The sequence below is a fragment of the Miniopterus natalensis genome, chromosome 17 (assembly GCF_054644295.1).
Source record: "Miniopterus natalensis isolate mMinNat1 chromosome 17, mMinNat1.hap1, whole genome shotgun sequence".
NCBI lineage: Eukaryota > Metazoa > Chordata > Mammalia > Chiroptera > Miniopteridae > Miniopterus > Miniopterus natalensis.
The window spans coordinates 19,034,744-19,055,867 of NC_142097.1; the positions used below are offsets into that span (position 1 = coordinate 19,034,744).

Below are 21,124 nucleotides of genomic sequence, written 5' to 3' on the forward strand. Positions count from 1 at the left end.
CGCGTCACTCAGACCCTGGGCTTTGACCTGTCCGTGGGTCGTGAAGTGATTTACAAGGTCACGATCAGTAGTTTTTAAAGATTTCCAGTAGAATCCAGCATGTACACAATCTGTAAAGGTAAGTGTTGTTGCATAAAACTTCACATAATCTGTGGTTTTTGACCTGGAAGGTCTGGCCCTTTCCTGAGCGCTCGGGGAGAGAGGCCTGAGGGTGGGGGAGAGGCAGACGCCGCTGAGCCACTTCCACAAGACCAGCTTTTAATGTGACCGTGACTGGAAGCACGAATAAATAAACGCCAGAGAAAATGGGAAAACCAAACCAAACTCAGAACATCAAACCCAAAATCAGAAAACAAAACAAAATGGACCTCTGACAGACAGTAAAAGCCCCCCAAAGACAGAATCAGACTGTACAAGCCAGGTCGGGGGAGGGCAGAGCGCCGAGGGCGCCGTGGACGTGGGCTGGAGTCACCAGGCCACCGCTCCTCCAGCACAGGCGCAGGAGTGGGAGGCGCGTGGGCCCGGCACCGGTGGGCCAGCTGGGGTGGGGAGGGGTTGGTGGGCAGGTTAAGGACCTTTAGGAACCACACAAGGACAGACGGAGTTGACAGCTCTGCGGTTTCCCTTGATTGTGCAGCTGTGATTCCAGCCTGGCCTCATGGTGACTTTGGGGCTAGAACCTGGTCCCACTGCGTGGAAACCGCGTGGAGGAGTGTCACGGACAGAGACAGACTTGGAGGTGGCGCCATGAGGAGTCTGAGCATGCAGGTGCTGTATACGTCTGGCAGTGAGATGTGATGGCAGATGGGTTCTGGGGCAGTTCCAGAGTGTGACTCGTTTCTCCTAAGAGGGACTCACGGCGGCCCGAGGACGCGTCGTGCCCCACGCAGCTGTAGCGAGGCTTGGCAGAGAGTTTGCTATGTGTGCATAGGGGGCTCTTGCTTCTTTCTGTCACCAGGGGCCATCCCGCCTGAGTCTGCTGTCCCCTGTCCTGGGTCTTGGGCCTCAAGGTCTGTTTGGGGGGTGCCGAGTGGTCCGAGGGCTGTCAGCAGGCGATCTCCTCCAAGGTCCCCAGGGCTGTCTGCAGGGGCACGTTCACAGTGTGGCTGATGGTTTCAGAGTGGTTTGGCATTGTGTCACAGGTGCTCTGGAGAGAAGGGAAGGCAGTGTTTATTTTCATTCAAAAATTCCTTGGGTGCCCCTGGCAGCCTGGGGGAGAATGTTCCTCACTGTGGGCTCCCTGGGGCACTGCTGCTCCTGCCTCAGGCATCCCAGGCACCTGTTTGTCATCTAAGGCATGAGGTTGAGGGACCTCACTGCCTTCAGAATCCTTGCCATTGCCCACCTAGGTGCCCCCTGGGGCGGGGAGAGGGCTCTGGTGATGGGGTTTGTCCTTCTCTCCTAGAGGCCCCCTGATGTGCCACTTGAAGCTACATCTGAGTGATGTGTAACTTTGGGGCTGGATAACCCATCCTAACCTTGACCTTGGGGGCCTCCTTTGGGGCCTATTTGGGATGAGGAGGTGTAGCTTGTGGCTAGGCCTGGAGCAGGGGTGTTGATCGCTGAGGCCAAGCTGCAGGGGCAGAGGCCTCCAATGGCCAGAACCAGAGCTGGTCACAGCTGCCCAAATGACCTTTGGGTTAGGCTGGCCACAGGAAAAAGTCCTCCTGGGTCCCTGAGCAGGGTGTGGCTGAGATGGTTGTGAGTCTTCAGGCAGATTCCCAGGCTGTCTTGGCTGCTGTGGGCGGAGGCAGGGAGGGATGGGAGCAGAGAGACTAGCCAGGAGGCTGTGCCAAGAATTTGGAGAGATTCGATAAGGACCAGAGTGGGGGAGAGGGAAGGGATGGGGGGCTGGAACTGAGACATTCCGAAGGCAAAAGGAAAGGTGCTGGTGGGAAGCTGCACTTGCTGAGCTCTTACTGTAAACTAGGCCTGCTGATTGCTTCACAGGCTGGTCTCACTTCACCTGAATGACCCCCCCCACCCCCGCCCAGTGCCTTTCATCTCCAGGTCCTTCCACCTGTGATGAGGCAGATGCTCAGGGAGATAAGTACTTGTCCCCAGGCCCACAGCTAAGAAGCAGGGACCTGGGATCCAGCCAGGTCAGCTCTGTACGGAGCCTGGGCCTTCCACTCTGCCCTCCTCAACAGCAGCTGTCTCCTGTTCACACAGAGGCTGCAGGAGCCTGAGAGAACCAAGGGGAGATTCTGAGCCTGGGAGAAGGGTGGAGAAATGGTGTCTGGAACAGAACTGGGAGCCAGCAATACCCGCCCCAGACGGCTGAGCCTGAGCCCAGGAGAGGCCTGAGCTTGGGAAGGAGAATGGACGGCCATGAGAGGGGCTGCCTCTCTGGCTCTAGGAAAGACAGGCAGAGCAGGGCAGTGGTTAGGGGAGCTCTGTGTCCAGGTCTGACACCCCCAGCTCCGTGACCTTGGCCTGTCGACCCCACCAGCCTCCAATACAAAATGAGGTAAATATCGACCCTTCCCTGGGTGACTGCCCAGCTAAAATGACATGGCCTTTTAGGTCCCGGAGCAGAGTCTGACCACGTGCAGGTGAACAGGAGGCCGTGGGTATGGGTATGTTGCTGCTCCAAGCTTCACCAGGCCCCACGCCCTCTGTCCCCTTCAAATGGAGCAGAGTTCCAGGGACATCCCTGCTTGCATTCTGCCACCCAGGGCCTAAGGGAACAGACCTCCACAGAGCATGTCTCCCTCTCCCAAAGCCATGAAATGGGAATAGAGCCCTGGCCTGGGAGGAACTGGACTGGGCCAGGCAGGACCAACCCTTGGAAGCATCTCCTGGCATCCACTGCATCGGTACCTCACTACCAGGCTCTGGGATGGGTCTCAGACAGAGGCTCAAGGCTTAGTCTTGGATCTGGGAGCTGACAGGCAGGGTGTCACGAGCCATGGGAAGGTGTGTGGCGAGGCCCTCCCCTCCTGCTCTGGCCCCCGAACCTGGTTTCATGTCCCCTGTATAGGCCAGAGGAGCAAATGGACCTACAACCCACAGACGGCCCTTACCACGTTCTCGTCGTGGCTCCCTTCATCTTCTTCTTTGCCAAGCAGGTCTAATAGTTTCTCTTTGATCAGCTGCAGGAAAGGCAGGAAGGGAGTGTCACGCTGGGGTATGTGCGGAGGTAGAGAGACCTCCCTGCGCTCGCCTCAGCGGGGGGAAGCAAAGTGGCAGCAGTTGCCTGGGCTGTGGCTGGACAAACGGTGGCAGGAGCTCAGCCTGGCAGGAGCCCCTGCCCAATCTTTGGGCGGCCAAGGGATTTTGGTGCAAGAGCTAGAGTTTGGAAGAGGGCACAGGAGGGCCCTGTCTCGCGGTGTGAACCACCCTCCCTCGTGGGTGGAGAGTGTGATTAAGTGGCACGTGCTTGCGTGGCTGGCCCCCCATCTGTCCTCAGGAGCAGCCTGGGCCCCTTTCTGAGGCTGGGCCTGGGGGACAAGTTTGCAATCACTTTCTAAGCCTGTTAACTCCACAGTTCATATGATCAGGGCACACTGGAGTTCGTAACAATTTTTTCTAAGCAGTAAAGGGAAGTTATTAACTATGTTACCTAGTGTGATTCAATTTCCATGACTTTATATTGCTTCTCACAAAATTAATAAACAAAGCAGAATAAAATCTGGCCATGGGATGTGGTTTGGGCTTGGGGAAGGAGGTTACCACGCTGAAAGGCATGGGGTGGGGCTCCCGGGAAGCCTGGTCGCAGGGGCCCTCCAGCCCCATCGTGGTTCCCAGCGACTGAGCTTTGGCCATTGGCAGCCCTCCCTGGGAGGCAGACCCTGTTTGCTGGGCTGACCCAGTGCCTGGGGCCTGTGCAGAGCTGGTGTGCCCGAGGGATTCCGAGTCCTTGGGGCCAGCTGGGTCTGCGGACATGTGGGTGGGAAGGCCGACGAGCACCAGGACTCGCATGTAGTCATTTCCCCACGACTAATTCCAAATCTTACCTCATAAATATAATCAAAGAGCTCTAGTATTGTGAGGATACTAGCACCAATAAACAATCCCATCTGGCCACCAATATCACCTGGAGAGAGACAGAAAAGACCAAAGGTTTGGCTTCACTCGCACTTCCAGGAAGGGCGAACAGACTCAGAACTCAGACACCAGACCTTCTGAGTGGTTCTCCCACCACGGGGAGCCTGGACTTGAAACCGGAAGGCCAGGCCTTTGACAAGTCCCTCCCTCGAGGCACAGCTCTCAGAGCTGACAGTGTGCAGCACCTAGTGAGGATGACAACTAACCTGAGTGCTTATTGGAGGGTTCTAGAATAGACCTCATAGACTAATGGGCTTGCCAATTACGTTAGAAACCACACTCACTGGGCCCTGCTTTGGCTCCGGACTAGGTACAGAGATAAGACATGTGTGATCCTTGCCCTGGGCAAAGGCACAGTCTAGCCTGAGAAATGTGCCAGGTGCCCTGGGTGGGAGTGTTGGGAGCAGTGTCACAAGAGGCCTCCCCCTGCCTTTAATCATGACACGGCCTTCAGGGCCACCTTGGGGCACCTCTCACCTTTGGGATAAGGCCATTGGAAGCATCTTCTATCTCCCTTACCCAAAGGTAAATGTTCAATTTGGTCTCTTTCTAGAGCAGAGGTTCTTACCCTGGGATGAATGGACCCCCTTGACCAAAGTTATTCTAGAATGATCATCAGACCTCCCTGCATCAAACTCCTGGGAGACTTGTAATCGATACAGAGGCCTGGACCTACTCTAGGCTACAAAATCAGAATCTCTGGGGTTGGGGTCTGGAAGTCAGGATTTATGTGCTCTCCAGGTGGTCCTCTGCCCACCAGAGTTTGAAAACCACTCTCCTGTGGGAGCTTCAGATGGTTGGAGACCTCCCAGAATGGATGAAAACCCTATTATGTGCCCCTGGGCACTTGCAGTGGAAGAGTTCATATTTGAGAAGATATTAGCTGATTTTCCAAGGAGTTATGATCCCCCAGAAGCCCAAGGTGCTTTTCCTCATTGCTCTCTGGGGCTCTGAGCTCGGAGTGGCCACCAGCTTGCTGTGTGGTTTTGATGAGCCCTGATCTTCTCAGTAGCATTGCCTTCAAAGGACCCTTGGTGGTGAAGGTGGTTGGGAGGGGTTGGAGGAGGTGATCTGTGACGTCCTTCCCAGTTGTAATCTCTAAGACTGGGCTGGGGAGAGTGCTGGGAGTGGGGGTGCTGTTGGGGGTGGGCATACAGTCCTGGATATTCCAGGATGACCTCTGGTCTGGAATTTCCTGATGGGTACATCTGCCCACTCCTACCCTGATGATAACTGGGAGGAGCCCAACAACCACATCCTGAACAAGCCGAGATTGCGGGGAGGGTGTGTTTCCTGGCGGGACTTGGTGCTGAGCTCAAAAGCCTCCCTTCCTTCCTTTCCTCCCTCACCGCTCACTCTAATGTCCTTAATGGGAGTGTGTCGGGCAGTGTGCACTTATGTGTGTGCTCACAGGGTGTGACTGTGTGTTTGTACGTGCATGAAGTGTGACTGAATGCAGGAGGTATGTGCCAGGGTGCTGGGTGCGCACGTGTTTGTATAGAAATAGGCAATACATCTGGCTGTTGACAGCTCTATGTAGGTGGCTGTCTATGTCTAAGTGTGTGTGGCTTTGTGGAGGTGGGCACAGTGTGCCTGAGTGTGGAGCATGAGTGAGCATGTGCCGGGTGTGTTTGTGTGCATAAGCAGTTGTAATGAGTGTGAGTCCGCAGGCCTGCAATGGAGTGCAGGTGGGTCTGTGCAGCCGCTGGGGGCCGTGTGCGGTGAGGTGCGGGTGCGGGCCCTGTGGCAGTGAGAGAGGGCCTGAAGCCCCGGTGGCTGAGGTTCACAAGGGCACACACTCCCACCACGAAGCTACAGATGCCGGGTGCTTTTCTCAGTGGCTATTCCAGGTGGGAAGGAACAAAATGCTGGGGATTCTCATCCTCATAGCTGATGGGGAGACGAGCTGTCCCTCCTGACAGATGCAGAGCTCAGGCCCCCCTCGCTGTGTGTGTGTGTGTGTGTGTGTGTGTGTGAGAGAGAGAGAGAGAGAGAGAGAGAGACACTGTGAGCTTATGTGGGAGTGGGGAGGAGGCATGTCCTGAGCCCCCTTTAGGAAATGAAGGTGGCGAGGGCAGGGGAGGGACCCACATCTCTGGTGCATGACCTCTACCTCGGGACCAGGGCACAAGTCTCTAGGCTCAGCCTCTTTGGCCACAAGGGTCTCAGAGGCCCAAGTGACAGCGATCCAGCTAGGACCCAGCTGTGGCCCAGCCCCTAGCCTCCTGGGAGAGGTGCAGAAAGGCCCGCTGGCACCTGGAAACACCAGCTGGGTCCTGGTCTCTGGCATGAAGACTGTCCAGGTACTAGGAATGACTATTAATGGACTTTCTGTGAGCTGGGGCTTTACCACATTTAACCATCACAACCAACACATAAAGTGGGTTTTATTAGACCCATTTTACACATGAGAGACCTGAGGGCCAGTGTGGAGAAGCCACTGGCCTACATTCTCACAGTTGATTTCTTTTATACTTGCAGGTAGAAGGTGTCTAGGTCCCCTCCCTCAGCCCAATTCAGCTCACAGAGGCAACAACAGCTATTTTTACTTGCAGATCTTTCTTTTTATTTTTTTAAATAATTTTTTTTAAAAAATATGTTTTTATTGATTTTAGAGAGAGAGGGAGAGAGATAGAGAGTTAGAAACACTGGCTTCCTCCTGCATGCTCCCTACTGGTGATCAAGCTTGAAACTTGGCATGTGCCTTGACTGGGAATCGAACTGGTGACCTCTTGGTGCCTGGGTTGATCCTCAACAACTAAGCCACACTGGCTGGGAGCAGGTCCTTTCCTGAGAGTGAGTGGGAGCTGGGAGGAGGGCCCAAGGAGCAGGTTTTCTAGCTGTCTGCCCTCAGGGGTCTTGTGAATTGTGCATTGGACTGAGGCAAGGTTGAAATGGACTCCCTGCTTCCATCATATGCCTATGGGGCCGGGGAAACTTGTGTGGGGTGGCAGTCAGGTTTGTAGATATTTGGGGATGAGTGGACTTTCTTTTGTGTTTAATAAAGGACTCAGTCCAGGGGGGCACCTGGCCTTCCAGGTGGGGGTGCTACTGGGGGCCCTCACTGTGTCCCTGGCCTGGGACCACCCACAGCTCCGCCTTCCCTGCATCTTATCGCTCTTTCTTCCTGCCAGGCCCCAAGGCTCTGACTCCAACCTGGGGGCAGAAGGCCTCCAAATCCAAGAGGGCAGCTCTGGAAAGGCCCTGGGAGACCTTCAGCCCACCTGCCTCAATGTGTCGATGGGGAAACTGAGACAGAGAGTGCAGCATGAACTGGCCTAAAGCCTGCAGCACACTGGAGCTCTTCCAGTTCTGGGACAGGAGTAGTGCAAGGATGGAGGGAAGTGCCTGAGCATAAAGGCTGGGCTTGTCAGAAGGCGTGTATAGCAACCCGCCTGCCTGCCGCCCGCCCGCCACCCTCTCCCTCCCACCTCCTGGAAGAGATGGAAATCTGTGCAATAGACGCTCCAACTTACCAAGTAAGGCAGCGACTTCATACGCCTTCTTCTGTTCAATCGTCTCATAATTGAGAGCTTCAAAAAATATATCCAAGACAAGGATGTTCTCTCTGCAGGGGGAACGTTTGTACCATGCATGGGTGGAACCACCAGGATCCACGGGATCATCTAACACAGCTCTCCCTTGGCCAGATGGAGAAACTGAGGCCCCAGGAAGCGAAACAGCTGACACAGGGTTTGAGCTGATCAGTGGCAGAGCAGGGCCTTGAAACCCGTGCTCCTCACAGGACTGGGGGCACATATCAGCTGTCCCCCTTTGCTTCTTACTTCTCTCCCCCCCTCTGCACGCTTTCCAGGAGTGCTGCCTGGCCTCCAGGTTCATGGGCCCCCAAAGGATCTGCCTGGGTCCTTACCTGCAAGTGAGCTCAGGACTCTCTCATCGAGGCTTGCCTGCCTCAGCTGACCTCCCTGCCCACTCCCGAGAGTCCCCCCAGTTCCCACTGGGATTTACAACAAGGTTCTCCCAGTGGGAGGCCCCAGCCTGGCATTGCCAATGAGCTGCCAGAGCCCGAGTGGCTTTTGAGGGCACAAACCTATATCTGGCTTGGGGGTTTTCTGGCAGAAGTACCTTGGTTCCCTTCTTTTCCTCTAGGCAGATGCGTTAATGAGATACATCTTGGCAGGAGGAGTCGCTGCCTGCAGAATGTCTGCTCAGCAGTGGGACCTGGCGCCTCCTACAATTCCCCATCTCCTTCAATGCTGCTCACAATGCCCTTAATGCCTGGTGCCCAACCCACCGAACAAGAGCAGTCAGCTTTGCAGATATCAGTCCCAGGATGGGCTCTGGCGACTGTGTTGGCAAGAGGGAGTGGCTGGAGAGAGAGGAGCAAACCCTCCTCTCTCCATGCAGGGCTCTCCAAGGCGCCCAAGTGCCACCATCTCTTGCCTGGTTTATGGCAACTACCTCCTAACGAGCTCCTTTCTGCCCATCTGGCTTCCCATCTATCTTCTAAACTGCTGCCCAAAGGATCTTTCTAAAACTGCTAAAGTAATTCAAATGAAATAAAATTACAATTCAGTTTCCGAGTCACTCAAGCTATGTTTAAAATGCTCAGTAGCTACATGTGGCTCGTGGTTACCATGCTGGACATCACAAATACAGAACATCTCATTGCAGAATGTTCTATTGAAGAGCAGTGGTCTAACACACAAATCTGAGCCTGTCACTCACCTACCTGAGGCTCTTAGGATAAAGTCCACTCCCCGCCCAGCACCCCCACCTCCTCCTCACACCCAGCTCAGCCGACAGCACCCTGTTGCTCAGACACAGCCGCTGGTCCCACCCAGCTTTCCTTGCAATTCTTTTGTGTCCAGTGTTGCTTCCCTCTGCTGAGCTCTGCCTGTGACACCCTCTTTGGGTGTCTTTCATTCATTTATTCTGTTAAAAGACATTTTTTGAGCACCAACCATGTGCTAGGCACTCCACAGCAGAGAACAAAAAGGGAAAATTCCTGCCCTCAGGGAGCTTTCAATTTAGTGAGGCAAGCAGGTAATAAAAAGGAAACACACATGTGAATCTAGAATTACACAGTGAGTGTTATAAAGAAAAACGTAAGAGCTTCGAGAAAAAAATAATAGGAGGGGTTCTCATTCAGCTGTCTGAGGAGATGACATTTAAATGAAGACCTGCACAACAAGGGACCAGTCAGGTGAAGAGTGAGAGGAAAAGCATTCTGGGAAGAGGGAACAGAATGTACAAAGCCTGCCTGGAAAACTCCTATGCATCATTTTTAAAAACCTCTGGAGCTTTCCTTGACCGCATCTCTATGCAAGGTGCAGTCAACCATCTCCCTGTATCCTTACTGCCTGTGCCAGCCTTTGTCGCATTCAGCTGTCTACTTGTCACCCTGCAAGACTATAAGCTCCTTAAAGGCAGGGGCTGCGTGTTAATCATCTTTGTCTTCATATTCCCCCCAACTCCCCTGTCCACATGCACCCTGTGCTTACGAGATATATTTTTCTGATTTGTTAAATTTCTTCTCGAGGTACTTGGCTGATGTCTTGCTGGGGATCTTCACCATGGAGAGCTCTTTGTTGTAGCGGGTCAGGTTGCAGGGTGTCCTGCAGAGACAGTAATTACTGTCCTTTTCTGCCAGCAGACCTGGAGGGGAGAGGGAGGTGGGGCTTAGTCAGATGTGGGGACTGGGACCTCTGAGCCCAGAGTAGCCAGACCAGCTGCAGATAAATGAGCTGGGAAGAGGTGCCCTCCGGGGTGAGTGAGGGGTGAGGGCTGCGGAGAGAAGGGAGCTGGGCCTTTGCTCTAGGTTGAGGGTGTGAGCGCTTATGAAAAAGTACCCACTCTTCCTGAGTTCCTCTTGGCGCTGTTTTCCTTCTGCTTCTTTTACTGTTTGGTCGCCCTTTAAAAATTGTTGAAAAGGCACCACTTTTGGAGAATAAGCTTCAAGGGAGTCCTGGCCCCTTCAACTTCCCAGGCCTTCTTCTTTGCTCTTAGCCTCAGTGTTCTCATCCACAAAATGGGCCACCCAGCAAAGGTAAATGTGGGAGACCACGGCATCTGAAACCCGGGGCTCCGCAGATTCTCTCTGGGGCTCCCTCCTAGCTTATGCTCAGCTCCTGTGCCCCCTGGGTTAGGCCACAGGCCACGATTCGCCACTCCTTTCCTTAAAGGCAATCTCCCTGTGTCCGCATCCAGTGTCCCTCTCCTCTCTTCTCCATTTAGAACCCCGCAGTTGAAGACAGCATTTCCCTCCCCACCTCCTCTAACCATCTCAGAGTTTCTGGCTACCCATCCATGGGTTTTGTTGACTCTTCGATCCAAGGAGAGTCTGAGTCTTTACACACATTGGAAGTCACTTCCTCTCCTCTCAGCCAGGCCTCCCCCCACTCGTCCCGGAAGCATCTGGAAGTGTGAGTCCGAGGCTGCCCCCACTTAGCTCCAGCAAGTGCAGCCGCCGAACGAACTCGAGTCCGTATGATTTAAGAGTTCGCTCTGCTCGACTTGGTTGTAAACCGCTTCCCAGTCCTGGAGAGAGGCAGGCGTGGGGAATGGGTCTAGCTTTGGGGATGCAGCTTGTTGGTGGATCTCCCCCACCTGACGTTTCTCAGCTGGGGGCTGGGGAAGAGGGGACGGAGGGAACCAGCAGAGTTACTCCAACCCCAACACACCAAGCAGGGCGGGGAGTGCTTGGCGCCTTCAATTTGCACACATGGAATGCACGCCGGCCTTACCTCTTTCCTTTCCTGCACCTTCCTGGGCTCAAGGCTTTGGCACAACCTTGGTGGCCTCCCTACGTGAGCCACCAGCACGCGGGGAGGGAATATTGCCAAGCCCTTGCTGCGCCCCTCCAGGCCGGCTGTGCACTCTCTCACCCCTGCCCCTCCTCCGCGTCCCTCAGCGCCCTCCATTCCCCCTGAAATCCACCCCTCTCCACCTCTCTGCCTCCTTTCTCTCCCCAGTGTCCTTTCCAGCCCTCTTCCACCCCCCTCAATCCCCTCCCCACCCAGCACCGCCCCCTCTCCTGCAGCCATTCCACCCTGTCCCGCCCCCACCCCTCTGTTGCCCCTCCCGCCCAGTCTCTCTGCCACAGCAGGACGTGTGATCTCAGGCCCCCCATCACTGCACGTGTCCCCAGTACTGACCGAGGGCAGGCTCTGCGCACTCCTTGTGCTGCTCAGGGGTACAGAAAGGGGCATCGCCTGCAAAGGAGAAACACAGGGAGAGGTACGCAGGCAGCAAAGCCTCCCCTGCTGGGCAGGGCCGGGCAGGGGCCGGGCAGGGGGGCACCCCGTTAGGGGCGGGGCAGCGGTCTGCCTGTGGCAGTCTGAAGGGAAACCTCGACCAGGGCAGCCTGGGAGCGCCGGGGGAGAAGGGTACCCGGAGCCAGAAGACTGGGTTCCCGTCTGCTCGGTGACCTTGAGCAGGCGACGACAGGACCCTCCCTGACCGCTGGGCTGGTGACGGGTGAGAAAGCCTTGCTGGCCGACGGTGGGGGGAGGTGAGCTAGGAGCGGGGCGGGGTCAGATCCTTAACTCACACGGGCACCGTCTGCGGTAGGAAACGCTGCCCTGCTTCCCAGGACACCAGCATGGCAGGGACGGGGCGGGCTTTGACCCCAGGCCGGCCCGAGCCGAGGCTGGGGCCCTTTCCTCCACACCACAGTGCCATGTGAGGAGGGCTGCTTTGTAAGTCCCTCTCTGCTGTGCCCTTAGCTCCACATTAGTCATGGAGATGCCAGTGCCAGTGTCCCGGGTGGAAGGATTGAAATTTCCGCCGCTTGCTTTTAGCTTAGGCTCCATGAGGCCCAGTGCGAGCAGCAGGCAGGTAACATTAACTATTGCTCTTCTGGCCTTTCTGGCACATCTTTGCAGAAGTCCAGGACCTACTGTTTTCTCTTTCACCAAGTGCTAAAGTGAAAGTCACTGCGATGTCTCTTCCTCACCATTTCCCCAAATACTTCTTTTCAAGAGCTGAGGGGCTGTTATGCTCCCTCTTTTCCAATAATAATCATTGAATGACACGTTTTCCTTTTTGCTCTGTCTTCTAGGCAGCTCAGAGGCAATTTTATTTATTTCTAGATTTTTTAATCTATTGATTTTGATAGAGAGAGGGAAATATCGATATGAGAGAGACACATTGATTGCTTGCCTCCTGCTCGCATGCCGATGGGGGCCGGGGACTGAGCCTGCAACTGAGGTACATTCCCTTGGCTGGACTGACCCTCTAACTACTGAGCCAGACTGGCCAGGGCTGGTTGATTCTTGTATGTGCCCTGACCAGAGATTGAACTCGAAACCTTGGCGTAGTAGGACGACACTTTAACCAACTGAGCTACCCGGCCAGGGCCTCAGAGGCAATTTTAAAGATCAATAACTCTAATCTTAGATTACTAAATAAATTACTGATTATTAATGAAATAATTCAGAATTTAGCTGTGAGGATGTTCATTTGAGGATTGGTTAATATCAGAAAACAACTGGTAATGAACTAAATGTCCAATATAAGGATTTCGTGAAATATGCTTAACTAAAGCATGCTATAAACATGAAATAGTAGCTGTTAAATATGACAGCAAACTTCCTGGCACATAGTAGGTCTTTAGTCAACAAGACTTTCAGTTCCTCTGCTAACACAACCACCACTGACTTTTGCAAAGCATTTTTATGTCTTAGCCTAATTTTATCCTCATAACAACTAATGTTTTGTTTTAATGATAATGAAGGCGAGAACAGAAAGGTTTAGAAACTTGGGCCAGGTCACGCAGCAGGTGAGTGGAGGAACCTGAATTAAAGCTGAGGCCCCTGCCTCCAGCCCCAGTCATCCTTCCTGCCCAAATTAGCCCCCGTGTCCTCCTCAAGTCTGCCTCTGACATGCAGACTGCCTCTGATGAGATGGCCACATGCACTGTAAGTCTGACAAGATGTATGTCTGCAGACGCACATTTACTTGCTGGCCTCATTTGAAAGGGTGCTGGACTTTTAGAAGAAAAGAAACATCTGCATGAAAGCAACAAACATCTGGATGTGTGAACATGTACCACCAGGATGCAATGATTGCAAGCATCCAGATAACTGGACACAGCAGTTAGCAAACATATCGAACATTGGGAGGAATGTTCTCCAAACATCTGGATGCTGTGGACACCAGGGTGCTGCCTTGGTTACTAGAGTGAATGTTTCTGTCTGCCCTCTAAATGTTTGGGCACCAAATAACACCCCTTTGGATACTCATGGGGTAGGCCAAGTGTTTTCCATTAGGGTGAGAAATGCAAAGAAGGTCCCAGGCGGTCCCTGTGGCTGCCCCTCCCCTGGCACTGACCTGGCATGTGGACCATGCGGCAGTTGCAATTCTCCACGATGTAGCGGGTCTCACAGTCGATCCTGCAGGCGGTGATACTGTAAACAGGAAAGAAGTCGAGCCCCATCTCTGATGATCGGCACTCGCCCCATGGCGGGGGCAGGTATGTGAGCTGCAAGACAGGAAGGTTCAGCCTCGATGGACTCAGTGTCTCCTTCATTCACTTATTCAGTCAACAAACAATTATTGAGCATCTGCTATATGACGATCTAAACTCCATTGACCTGACATGCTTTCAACATCTGACTCTAACACTAGTTTTCCTATTTTATCTCTTACAACCTTTCCAGAAATGCTGATCTTCGCAGAGCCTTTCACACATGGCACATGTCTTGCCGCTTCCACACTTTGTCATCTCCCGTCTCTTGGAAGGACCCAGTTAAATTCTACCCTCTTGACTTGGGACCCGAGACCTAGACGAAGCCTGTGGGAAGGTTTGAGATGAAATGGCCTTAGGCATAAACACTGTTATTTATGATCCTCCTGACTAGAGCAGCTCCCGGGTGTAAGCTGTGGACAAACTCTTTTGGGGAACATGTCACTTAGTCTCAGAGGTTCAATGACCATAAACTGTCCTAACACCTATGGCACTTACCTCCTGAAGATGAAGAGGGTGAAGGGTGAGGGAACTAATGGTTGTTGAGCACTTACTATGTGTTAAGCCCCAAGCCAAGTCCTTTACACTTTAAAAAAAAAAAAATTAAGAATAAAAAAATACAATAAAATGCAGACATTTTCAGTGCATAGTTCAACAAATTCTGAAAAATGTATACACCTATGTAACTACCACTTCAATCAAGAATAAGACGTTATTGCCCTCGCTGGGTAGCTCAGTTGGTTAGAGCGTTGTTCCGATACACCAAGGCTGCAGGTTGGATCCCCGGTCAGGGCACATACAAGAATCAACCAACGAATGCATAACTAAGTGGAACAACAGTTCAATCTCTCTCTCTCAAATCAATAAGTTAAAGATATAAGATATTTTTAATCACCCTAGAATGTTCCTTTCTGTCCCTTTCCAGTCAGCCTCTCACCTGCCCAGGCACTCACTGTTGGCTTGGCTTTGCCTGTTCTCAAATTTCATATAGGTGAAGACTTACCCATGTGCTCTTTTGTGTCTGGCTTCCTTTGCTCAACAAAATGTCTATTACAGAAAGTAAACTTCAAAACAAAGATATTGCATGAGATAGAGAGGGTTATTTCCCGGTGATAACAGGATCCATCCATCAAGGGGAAATGATAATTCTAAATAGGCATTGCCTAAAGATAAGTTCCATAAACACATGAAGCAAAGCTGGACAGAACTAAAGGGAGAAGTAGACACAGCCATAGTTAGAAACGTCAGCTTGGCCCTCTCAGTAACTGATGGGTAGACAAAAAGTCAGCAACACCATCAAACAACTTGACCCAGTTGCCTTTTTAAAAATTTTTTATTTTTAAAATATATCATTATTGATTTCAGAGAGAGGAAGGGAGAGGGAGAGAGAGATAGAGAGAAACATCAGTGATGAGAGAGTCATTGATGGGCTGCCTCGTGCGTGATGCCCCCCACTGGGGATCGAGCCTGAAACCCAGGCACCTGCCCCAGCCAGGGATCGAACCGAGATCGCCGGGATCCTAGGTCGATGCTCAACTGCTGATCCGTGGCCGGCTGGGAGACCCAGATGCCTTTTAAAAAGCACGATACAAGCAATTACAGAATACGCGCACTTTTCAAGTGAACGTGGAATATTCACCATGATACAACATATGCTGGAGCATAAAACAAATCTCAATAAATTAAAAAAAAAAGTGAAACTGTAGGGAGTGTGTTTTCTCACCAAAGCACAACTGAATTAGAAATCAGGCCCTGCCAGGCATGGCTCAGCGGTTGAGCGTAGACCTGGGATCCAGGCAATCGGGGTTCGATTCCCGGTCAGGGCACATGCCGGGTTGTGGGCTAGATCAGTGATTCTCTCATCATTGATGTTTCTATCTCTCTCTCTCCCTCTCCTTTCCTCTCTCTGAAATCAATAAAGATATATTTAAAAAAAGAAAAGAAAAAGAAATCAGTAACAATAAGTAAAAAGATAACACGAGGTACCAATATCAGGAATGAAAGAGAGAATATCACTACCGATTGTACAGACATTTCAAAAATGATGAGCAACTACTACATACAACTTTATGTTAATAAATTAAAAAACTTAGATGAAATGCACAATTTCCTTGAAAAAACACCCCCCTCCCCCCAACTTAACACAACTTGCACAAGGCAGAAATAGAAAAGCATAAATCTTATGCTTACTGTTTAACTTTCCCCATTTCTTGCCCTTCCTTTTACTTTTAAACCGTCAGAATATTTATATATTTAAGCTAATCTCTTGTAAACAACCCATTAGAGTGCTGCTATTTTGTCCTATCTGACAATAGCCGAGGATTTAATCCACTTAAATTTAAAGTAATTCTCAATACCATTGAGTTGAAACCCATTACCTTGCTTTATTTCCTATTTGTTCCTACTGCTATTTCTTCCTTAGCTATCTCTTTCCTGATTCCTTTGGGGTTAATTGACTATTGTTTTAGTAGTTAATTCCGTTTCCTCTATTGTCTTTTGATTTATACCTCTTTAAGTAATTATTATTATGGAAAAAAAACCCTGAATCCCCACCTGAGAATATGTTTTTATTGCTTTCAGAGAGGGAGGAAGGGAGAGAGTGTGAGGGAGAAACACTGATGTGACACCTCTGGGATTTCAATGGAAAGCCTGAGGTGTTTATCAAGTGCAACTTGGCGAGACTTGAATTACAAAGTCTGTCTCCCCCACACTGGCAGCTGCTGAAATTACTGCCCAGCTCTTTCAACGATTGTCCTGGACTTCTTGGAGTGTCACCCCTCCCTATGTGAAGTTCAAGATTCAGTCTATGATTTTAAGGAACTTTATATAAAAATTTTGGAGCTCCCCCTCTGTGGGTCTCTCCTTTCTAGGATATTTCCCCCCAATTTTCAACCTTTCTGGCAACGCTGAACCCTGGCTTGTGCCTTTGTAGCTTAATGACTGCTGCCTTCTGCCAGAGCCCTGCCTCCAGGGTTCCCTTAGAACTTGACCAGGCCTTTCCACGAATCTCCTGTATGAGTTTGAATGATTCACTGCTCTTCTCTGACCTACTTTCCCCATCTGTAAATAGGAAGGATTTGGGGGTTGATATTCCATGATGTGAATGGATGAGGCCTCCTACATTGCTCAACATCCATAAACACACTAATTGGATTTGGGAAGGACCAACAGTGACTTTTGGAAAAGCTGGGGATCTATAATGATGTATTTTAACTTTAGGGGACACTCATTTCTTTTTCTTCTACTAAAACAAGTACCCATAATGGGTGGGCCAAGAGTTTAGCTGGTGAAGCTCTGGTGATGGATGAGCCAAGGCCTATTGGGGGTCAACCACTTCCTTTTTTTTGCAGAGGTCATGGTTCAGATACCATGGCTACCCTGCTGTGGCTGGCTCATCCTTTGTTCCATCAGCTTTTCTGAAGCCTCACACCCCACAGCAGCTGGAAAATCACAGCGTGTACATATCAGCTCTTGCCTAGCAGTGAGTGTCTGAAAGTAGGTTGGAGTATTTGTTTATCCTGGGCAACCAATGCCTCAGGGGGACCCTGAAGCACTGTCTTCATATATAAGAAGGGCTGTTTCTGGGAAAAGAATTATATTTGTTTTTGGGTATCCCAAGGGAAAGACAGACTCAAGAAGAGTTGTAATAAGGGAAGTGGAGACCATGATAGCATTTATTGATGTTTGCAGGCACTACGGTAGGCACATTACACATATTACGTTATTCAATCTTAAAGCAAGAAAAATTCTGGCTCAACTTTCTAATTTACTGTATGATGCAATAATAAAATCATCGTCTTGAGAGTAAGTTCCCCATCATGAGGGGTGTTCAAGCAGAAGCTACCCAACTACCCGGCTGGGATGAGAAGAGAGAGATTCAAGCATCGAGTATGCAGTGAATGAAATGACTTCTAAAGTCTCTGAAGCCCCTATGTTTAATCATAGGCCCTAAATCTATTATTCTGATTTAAGAACTAGAGGCAGTGGAATGAGCCAGACAGGACCCCCCACTCTTTCCTGGACTAGCTGTGTGACTTCAGGTAAACTTCATAGCTCCCATCCCTCATCCTCGGCAGTTAGTCTTGTCTGATTAAATAAGTTAAGTCTTGGTACTCACCAAGACTTAGCTCCCATCCCCTTCTCTTAATAATCTCTTTCATGTTTTCACATTCTTTCATTCATTCAACAAATAGCCCAGCTCCACCTCTGCTCTCCTTACAATTTGGTTCTACAGACAAGCAAATTTTGGAGCCAAGTTATTTTGACTAGGGTTATTATGATAAGGACTCCTGCTATTTCAGATATCCAAGTCAGGATGACACCAGGCAGCTGGATCTCGGGGTCTGGAGCTGGGAGAGATCTGGGCTGCAGATGGGAGTATGGGAAGCTTTGGTGCCTAATGAAGCTGTGGGGTGGATGACCCAGCCCAGGGAGAGAGAAGAGGGACGCCCAGGACGAGCCTTGACATGTTCTTGCATTTACTCGACAGCTCATCCTCTCTTACCATTTTTTTCCCCATTGTATCGTGGACCTGGTGGCTTTGGATAATTGCTTAACTTTATGAACTGAGCAAAGAATCAGAACTTTTGTGACTGAATACTCTAGGGCTTGCTTTTCATTGCTCCACCGCCTTGAGGCTTCTCTCTAGAGTCTTTTTCATTTTATCACTAGAAGCTTGCGTTGGCTCCCTTGCTGCCCTCTGGACATCCTGCGCTGGGGCTCAGCCGCCGGCTCTCCCAGCCTCTCCCAGCCCACAGACCCCGAGGCAGCCAGCAGGTGGCGCTGCAGGTAGCGGAGCTGCCGGAGGCCTGTCTGCAGCCGGAGCTGCTCCAAGCCGCTCTCCCAGGCCGCTGCCAAGTTCCCTTGGCCTTTTCCTTGTGTCTGCAGCCCACTCTCTGAGCCCTGGGCTGGATGCTGCTGTGTGTGTGTGTGTGTGGGGGGGGGGAACGGGACGACACACTGAGAAGATGATGAAATTGCATAAGAATATATTCATTCTGATCCTAGAAATGGCAGGAAAGGCATGAGGGGAGGGAAAAGAGGAGGGGGCAAGGAGAAATGCTCACCTACCTCACCTGATGCCCAGCTGGCTCTTTTGTTATGTGAACCACCTGGCCTCTTGTTTCAGTGATGACACAAAATGCCCTCCTGGACCAAATCACTTTAGTCTTGGGGGTACTCCTGCAGGCTCCCTCCCTGGCTAGATCAGGGGCTTCGTTCTGATCTGCCTGGCACCTCCTCTTCTTCATTTATCCACCTGCCTGAGATCCTGAGCCCCGTCTGCTGAGAGCAGCCAGGTTAGGAGCATGTGCTCTGTGGTCAGAGCCAGCTGGGTTTCAATCCTGGCTCTGCCACTACTTAGCAGGGGACTTGGCTGAGCCTCTCTGACCTCTCCTCTCCGCATGAGAATCACCTAAGATATTAGCTACTGCAGAGGGCCATGGGGAGTTTTGAACATGAGGTACGTGTAACCAGCTGTCACCCTTGGCTGCCATCTTCCGGTCTCTGTTCAGTCAGATGAACAGATGTGAAATGAAGCCCTTGTTAGGATCCACAGAGAGCCACTCGCTCGAGGCATTAGAACATATGGAAGCTGCCAGAAAGAGTTGGAGAAGGGGTTTGCATCACCTTGCCCAATCTTAGGCCCTCTCCTTTCTCTCGCATGTGCTTGGCTGCCCTTTCCAGGAGCAGAATCAACCTATTCTCAAGCCTTTTCCCAAGAGAAGGCAGTTCTAGAGGAACCGTAAAGCTGAAATGTTAAGATGCTTTTTCTGCCTTGTTCTGTAACAAGATGAAACATCTCCCAGATTGCCCAGTGCATAATAGATGCTGCCTAAACTGGAGCAATGGTCTCACTGTGAGCCTTCATTGCCCTCCTGTCTCCCCACTAGGGGTCTGGCTAGAGTGCAGCGACCTGGGAACAGAGCCACAGATACACACTCGGGTGACCAGAAACACAGAGGCACACCCTACCGACCCGGGGCCCACACCTATTTTGCGTTTCCTCTGAAGTCTCTCTGGGATCTCTACCTGCACGTCATTGACCAGAAAGCCAGCATTCCACAGTTTTGACCACTTCTTCATTGTTGTGCCAGAAATGAAATGTAGTGGGCAGCGCTATGAGAGGAGCACTGTGGGGCTTCTGGGAGGCGGGCAGTCCTGTCTGTTGGGTGCCCGCCGGGCCTTAGGCTCTGTGCTGGGCCCTGTTATTGAGTAAGCTTGTTTCATCTTCCATCAAGCAGCATTGTTATCCCATTTAATGGAAGATGAAACTGAGGCTCCATCAGTTTCGTGCTTTGTACATTTCCCTGAGTCACAAGTTGCATGGATTCCAGGTGTCTCAGACTCCCAAACCCCTCTCCTGTAAAGTGATTTGCAAACTTTCAAAAGCCATAGAACTCCCCCTACCCCGCCACTTCAAATCAAGTATGATGTGGACACCGATATAATGAACAAGCGACGGTGAGCTGCTGTGTGTGCAAGTGCGGGTGGGGAGCCCAGAGTTTTGTGCTCAGTCTTCTGGGCTCTGTGGTGCCCTGAGGATCTCTCAGGACCACCAAGGCTCACAGTGCAGAGTCTGAACAACCACCCGCGTGAGGTGCCAGAGACTTATGTGGTTTCTCAGGCAGGAATTGTGACCTCTCTGAGCCTCAGTTATCTGCTCCACTAAACAAGGAGTCTGGATCAGAAAACATCTAAACCTTCCAGGACCTTCAGCTTTGAGTCTGAGTGTCTCACGACGATGCAGAATAAAGGGTGGGAAGTGGGTGTGCTGTTCTCCAATGACTGATCTGGTCTAAATATTTGGCTCAGGAAGTGTTTTCTTCCAGTCGTGTGTTTGGAGAAATGGATCAAGATGAGCCCAGTATGGCCCTGGCTCAGAGCCAGCAGGAAGCCTTCACTCTGGGAAAAACTGCCTTCAGAGAGGAGGAAAATAGGTCCGATTTGTAATCCGTTCCACAGAGAACATGGTTAGAAGGGGTGTTCCTCTTGCTCAGAGGCTCCCATTGACCAGGGCCTGCTGCGCCTGAGGGGGTGGTCTGGGGGTGCAGGGAGCAGGAGCCAGGGAGTATAGCCTGGGCTGTTCCAGAAGCCTCAGGAGGGCTTTTGTTGGCCCAGCCAGCCCGGTGGTCCAGCCCACACAGCTGAGGGGCAGTAGGGAGAACATGGAGGCACCACGACCAGCAGGCTGTGTGGCCTTGGCTAAGTTACCTAACTACTCTGGGCCTCAGTTTCCTGACCTGCAAAACAGAGCTGAAAATCTGCAACTCAGAGGGCTTCCTTGAGGGTGAAATGAAACAATAGGCATGGATGCACAGTGTTTATATGTGTTTGCTGATTTTTTAGGCTAGGGAAGCACTTGTGAAAGTCCTTTGTTCCAGGTATAAGTCCCACCTAGCACTTCCCTTTCCAGCTGCACCCGTATGGTCCTGCTCTCTGGACCTCGGGCCTCTGGTACGGGATCTGGCACACAGCAGGTGCTTGATACTTGTTTACTAAATGAATGAATGAGCTGCCAGAGCCATCCTGCTTTCTCCTCGCCTTGGTACAGAGGACGGGTGCAAGGGTTGCCCCCTCCAAGCTGGCAACAGCAGAGGGTCCACCGTGCCGGTGCCCGTGGGCTCTGTGTTGAGGTCGGCTCAG

The 21,124-nt window shown here is 51.4% G+C and overlaps 1 protein-coding gene and 1 long non-coding RNA gene across 2 annotated transcripts in view; one reads left to right on the forward strand and one right to left on the reverse strand.

Annotated features, from left to right (window-relative positions):
• Positions 1-784: 784 nt before the first annotated feature.
• The window catches only part of ASIC2 (acid sensing ion channel subunit 2), a 206,647-nt gene continuing 186,307 nt past the window's right edge, over positions 785-21,124 (reverse strand). Inside the window, exons 4-10 of the mRNA XM_016207016.2 lie at positions 13,345-13,495; positions 11,169-11,225; positions 9,516-9,669; positions 7,527-7,618; positions 3,960-4,039; positions 3,027-3,095; positions 785-1,147 (exon numbers count right to left, since the gene is read on the reverse strand). Coding sequence (XP_016062502.2) covers positions 1,046-1,147; positions 3,027-3,095; positions 3,960-4,039; positions 7,527-7,618; positions 9,516-9,669; positions 11,169-11,225; positions 13,345-13,495 — 705 coding nt within the window. The 3' untranslated portion in view covers positions 785-1,045. The remainder of the gene's footprint in view (positions 1,148-3,026; positions 3,096-3,959; positions 4,040-7,526; positions 7,619-9,515; positions 9,670-11,168; positions 11,226-13,344; positions 13,496-21,124) is intronic.
• Positions 11,403-21,124, forward strand: part of LOC107532589 (uncharacterized) — a 50,034-nt gene continuing 40,312 nt past the window's right edge. Inside the window, exon 1 of the long non-coding RNA XR_001602756.2 lies at positions 11,403-11,490. This is a non-coding gene — a long non-coding RNA (uncharacterized LOC107532589). The remainder of the gene's footprint in view (positions 11,491-21,124) is intronic.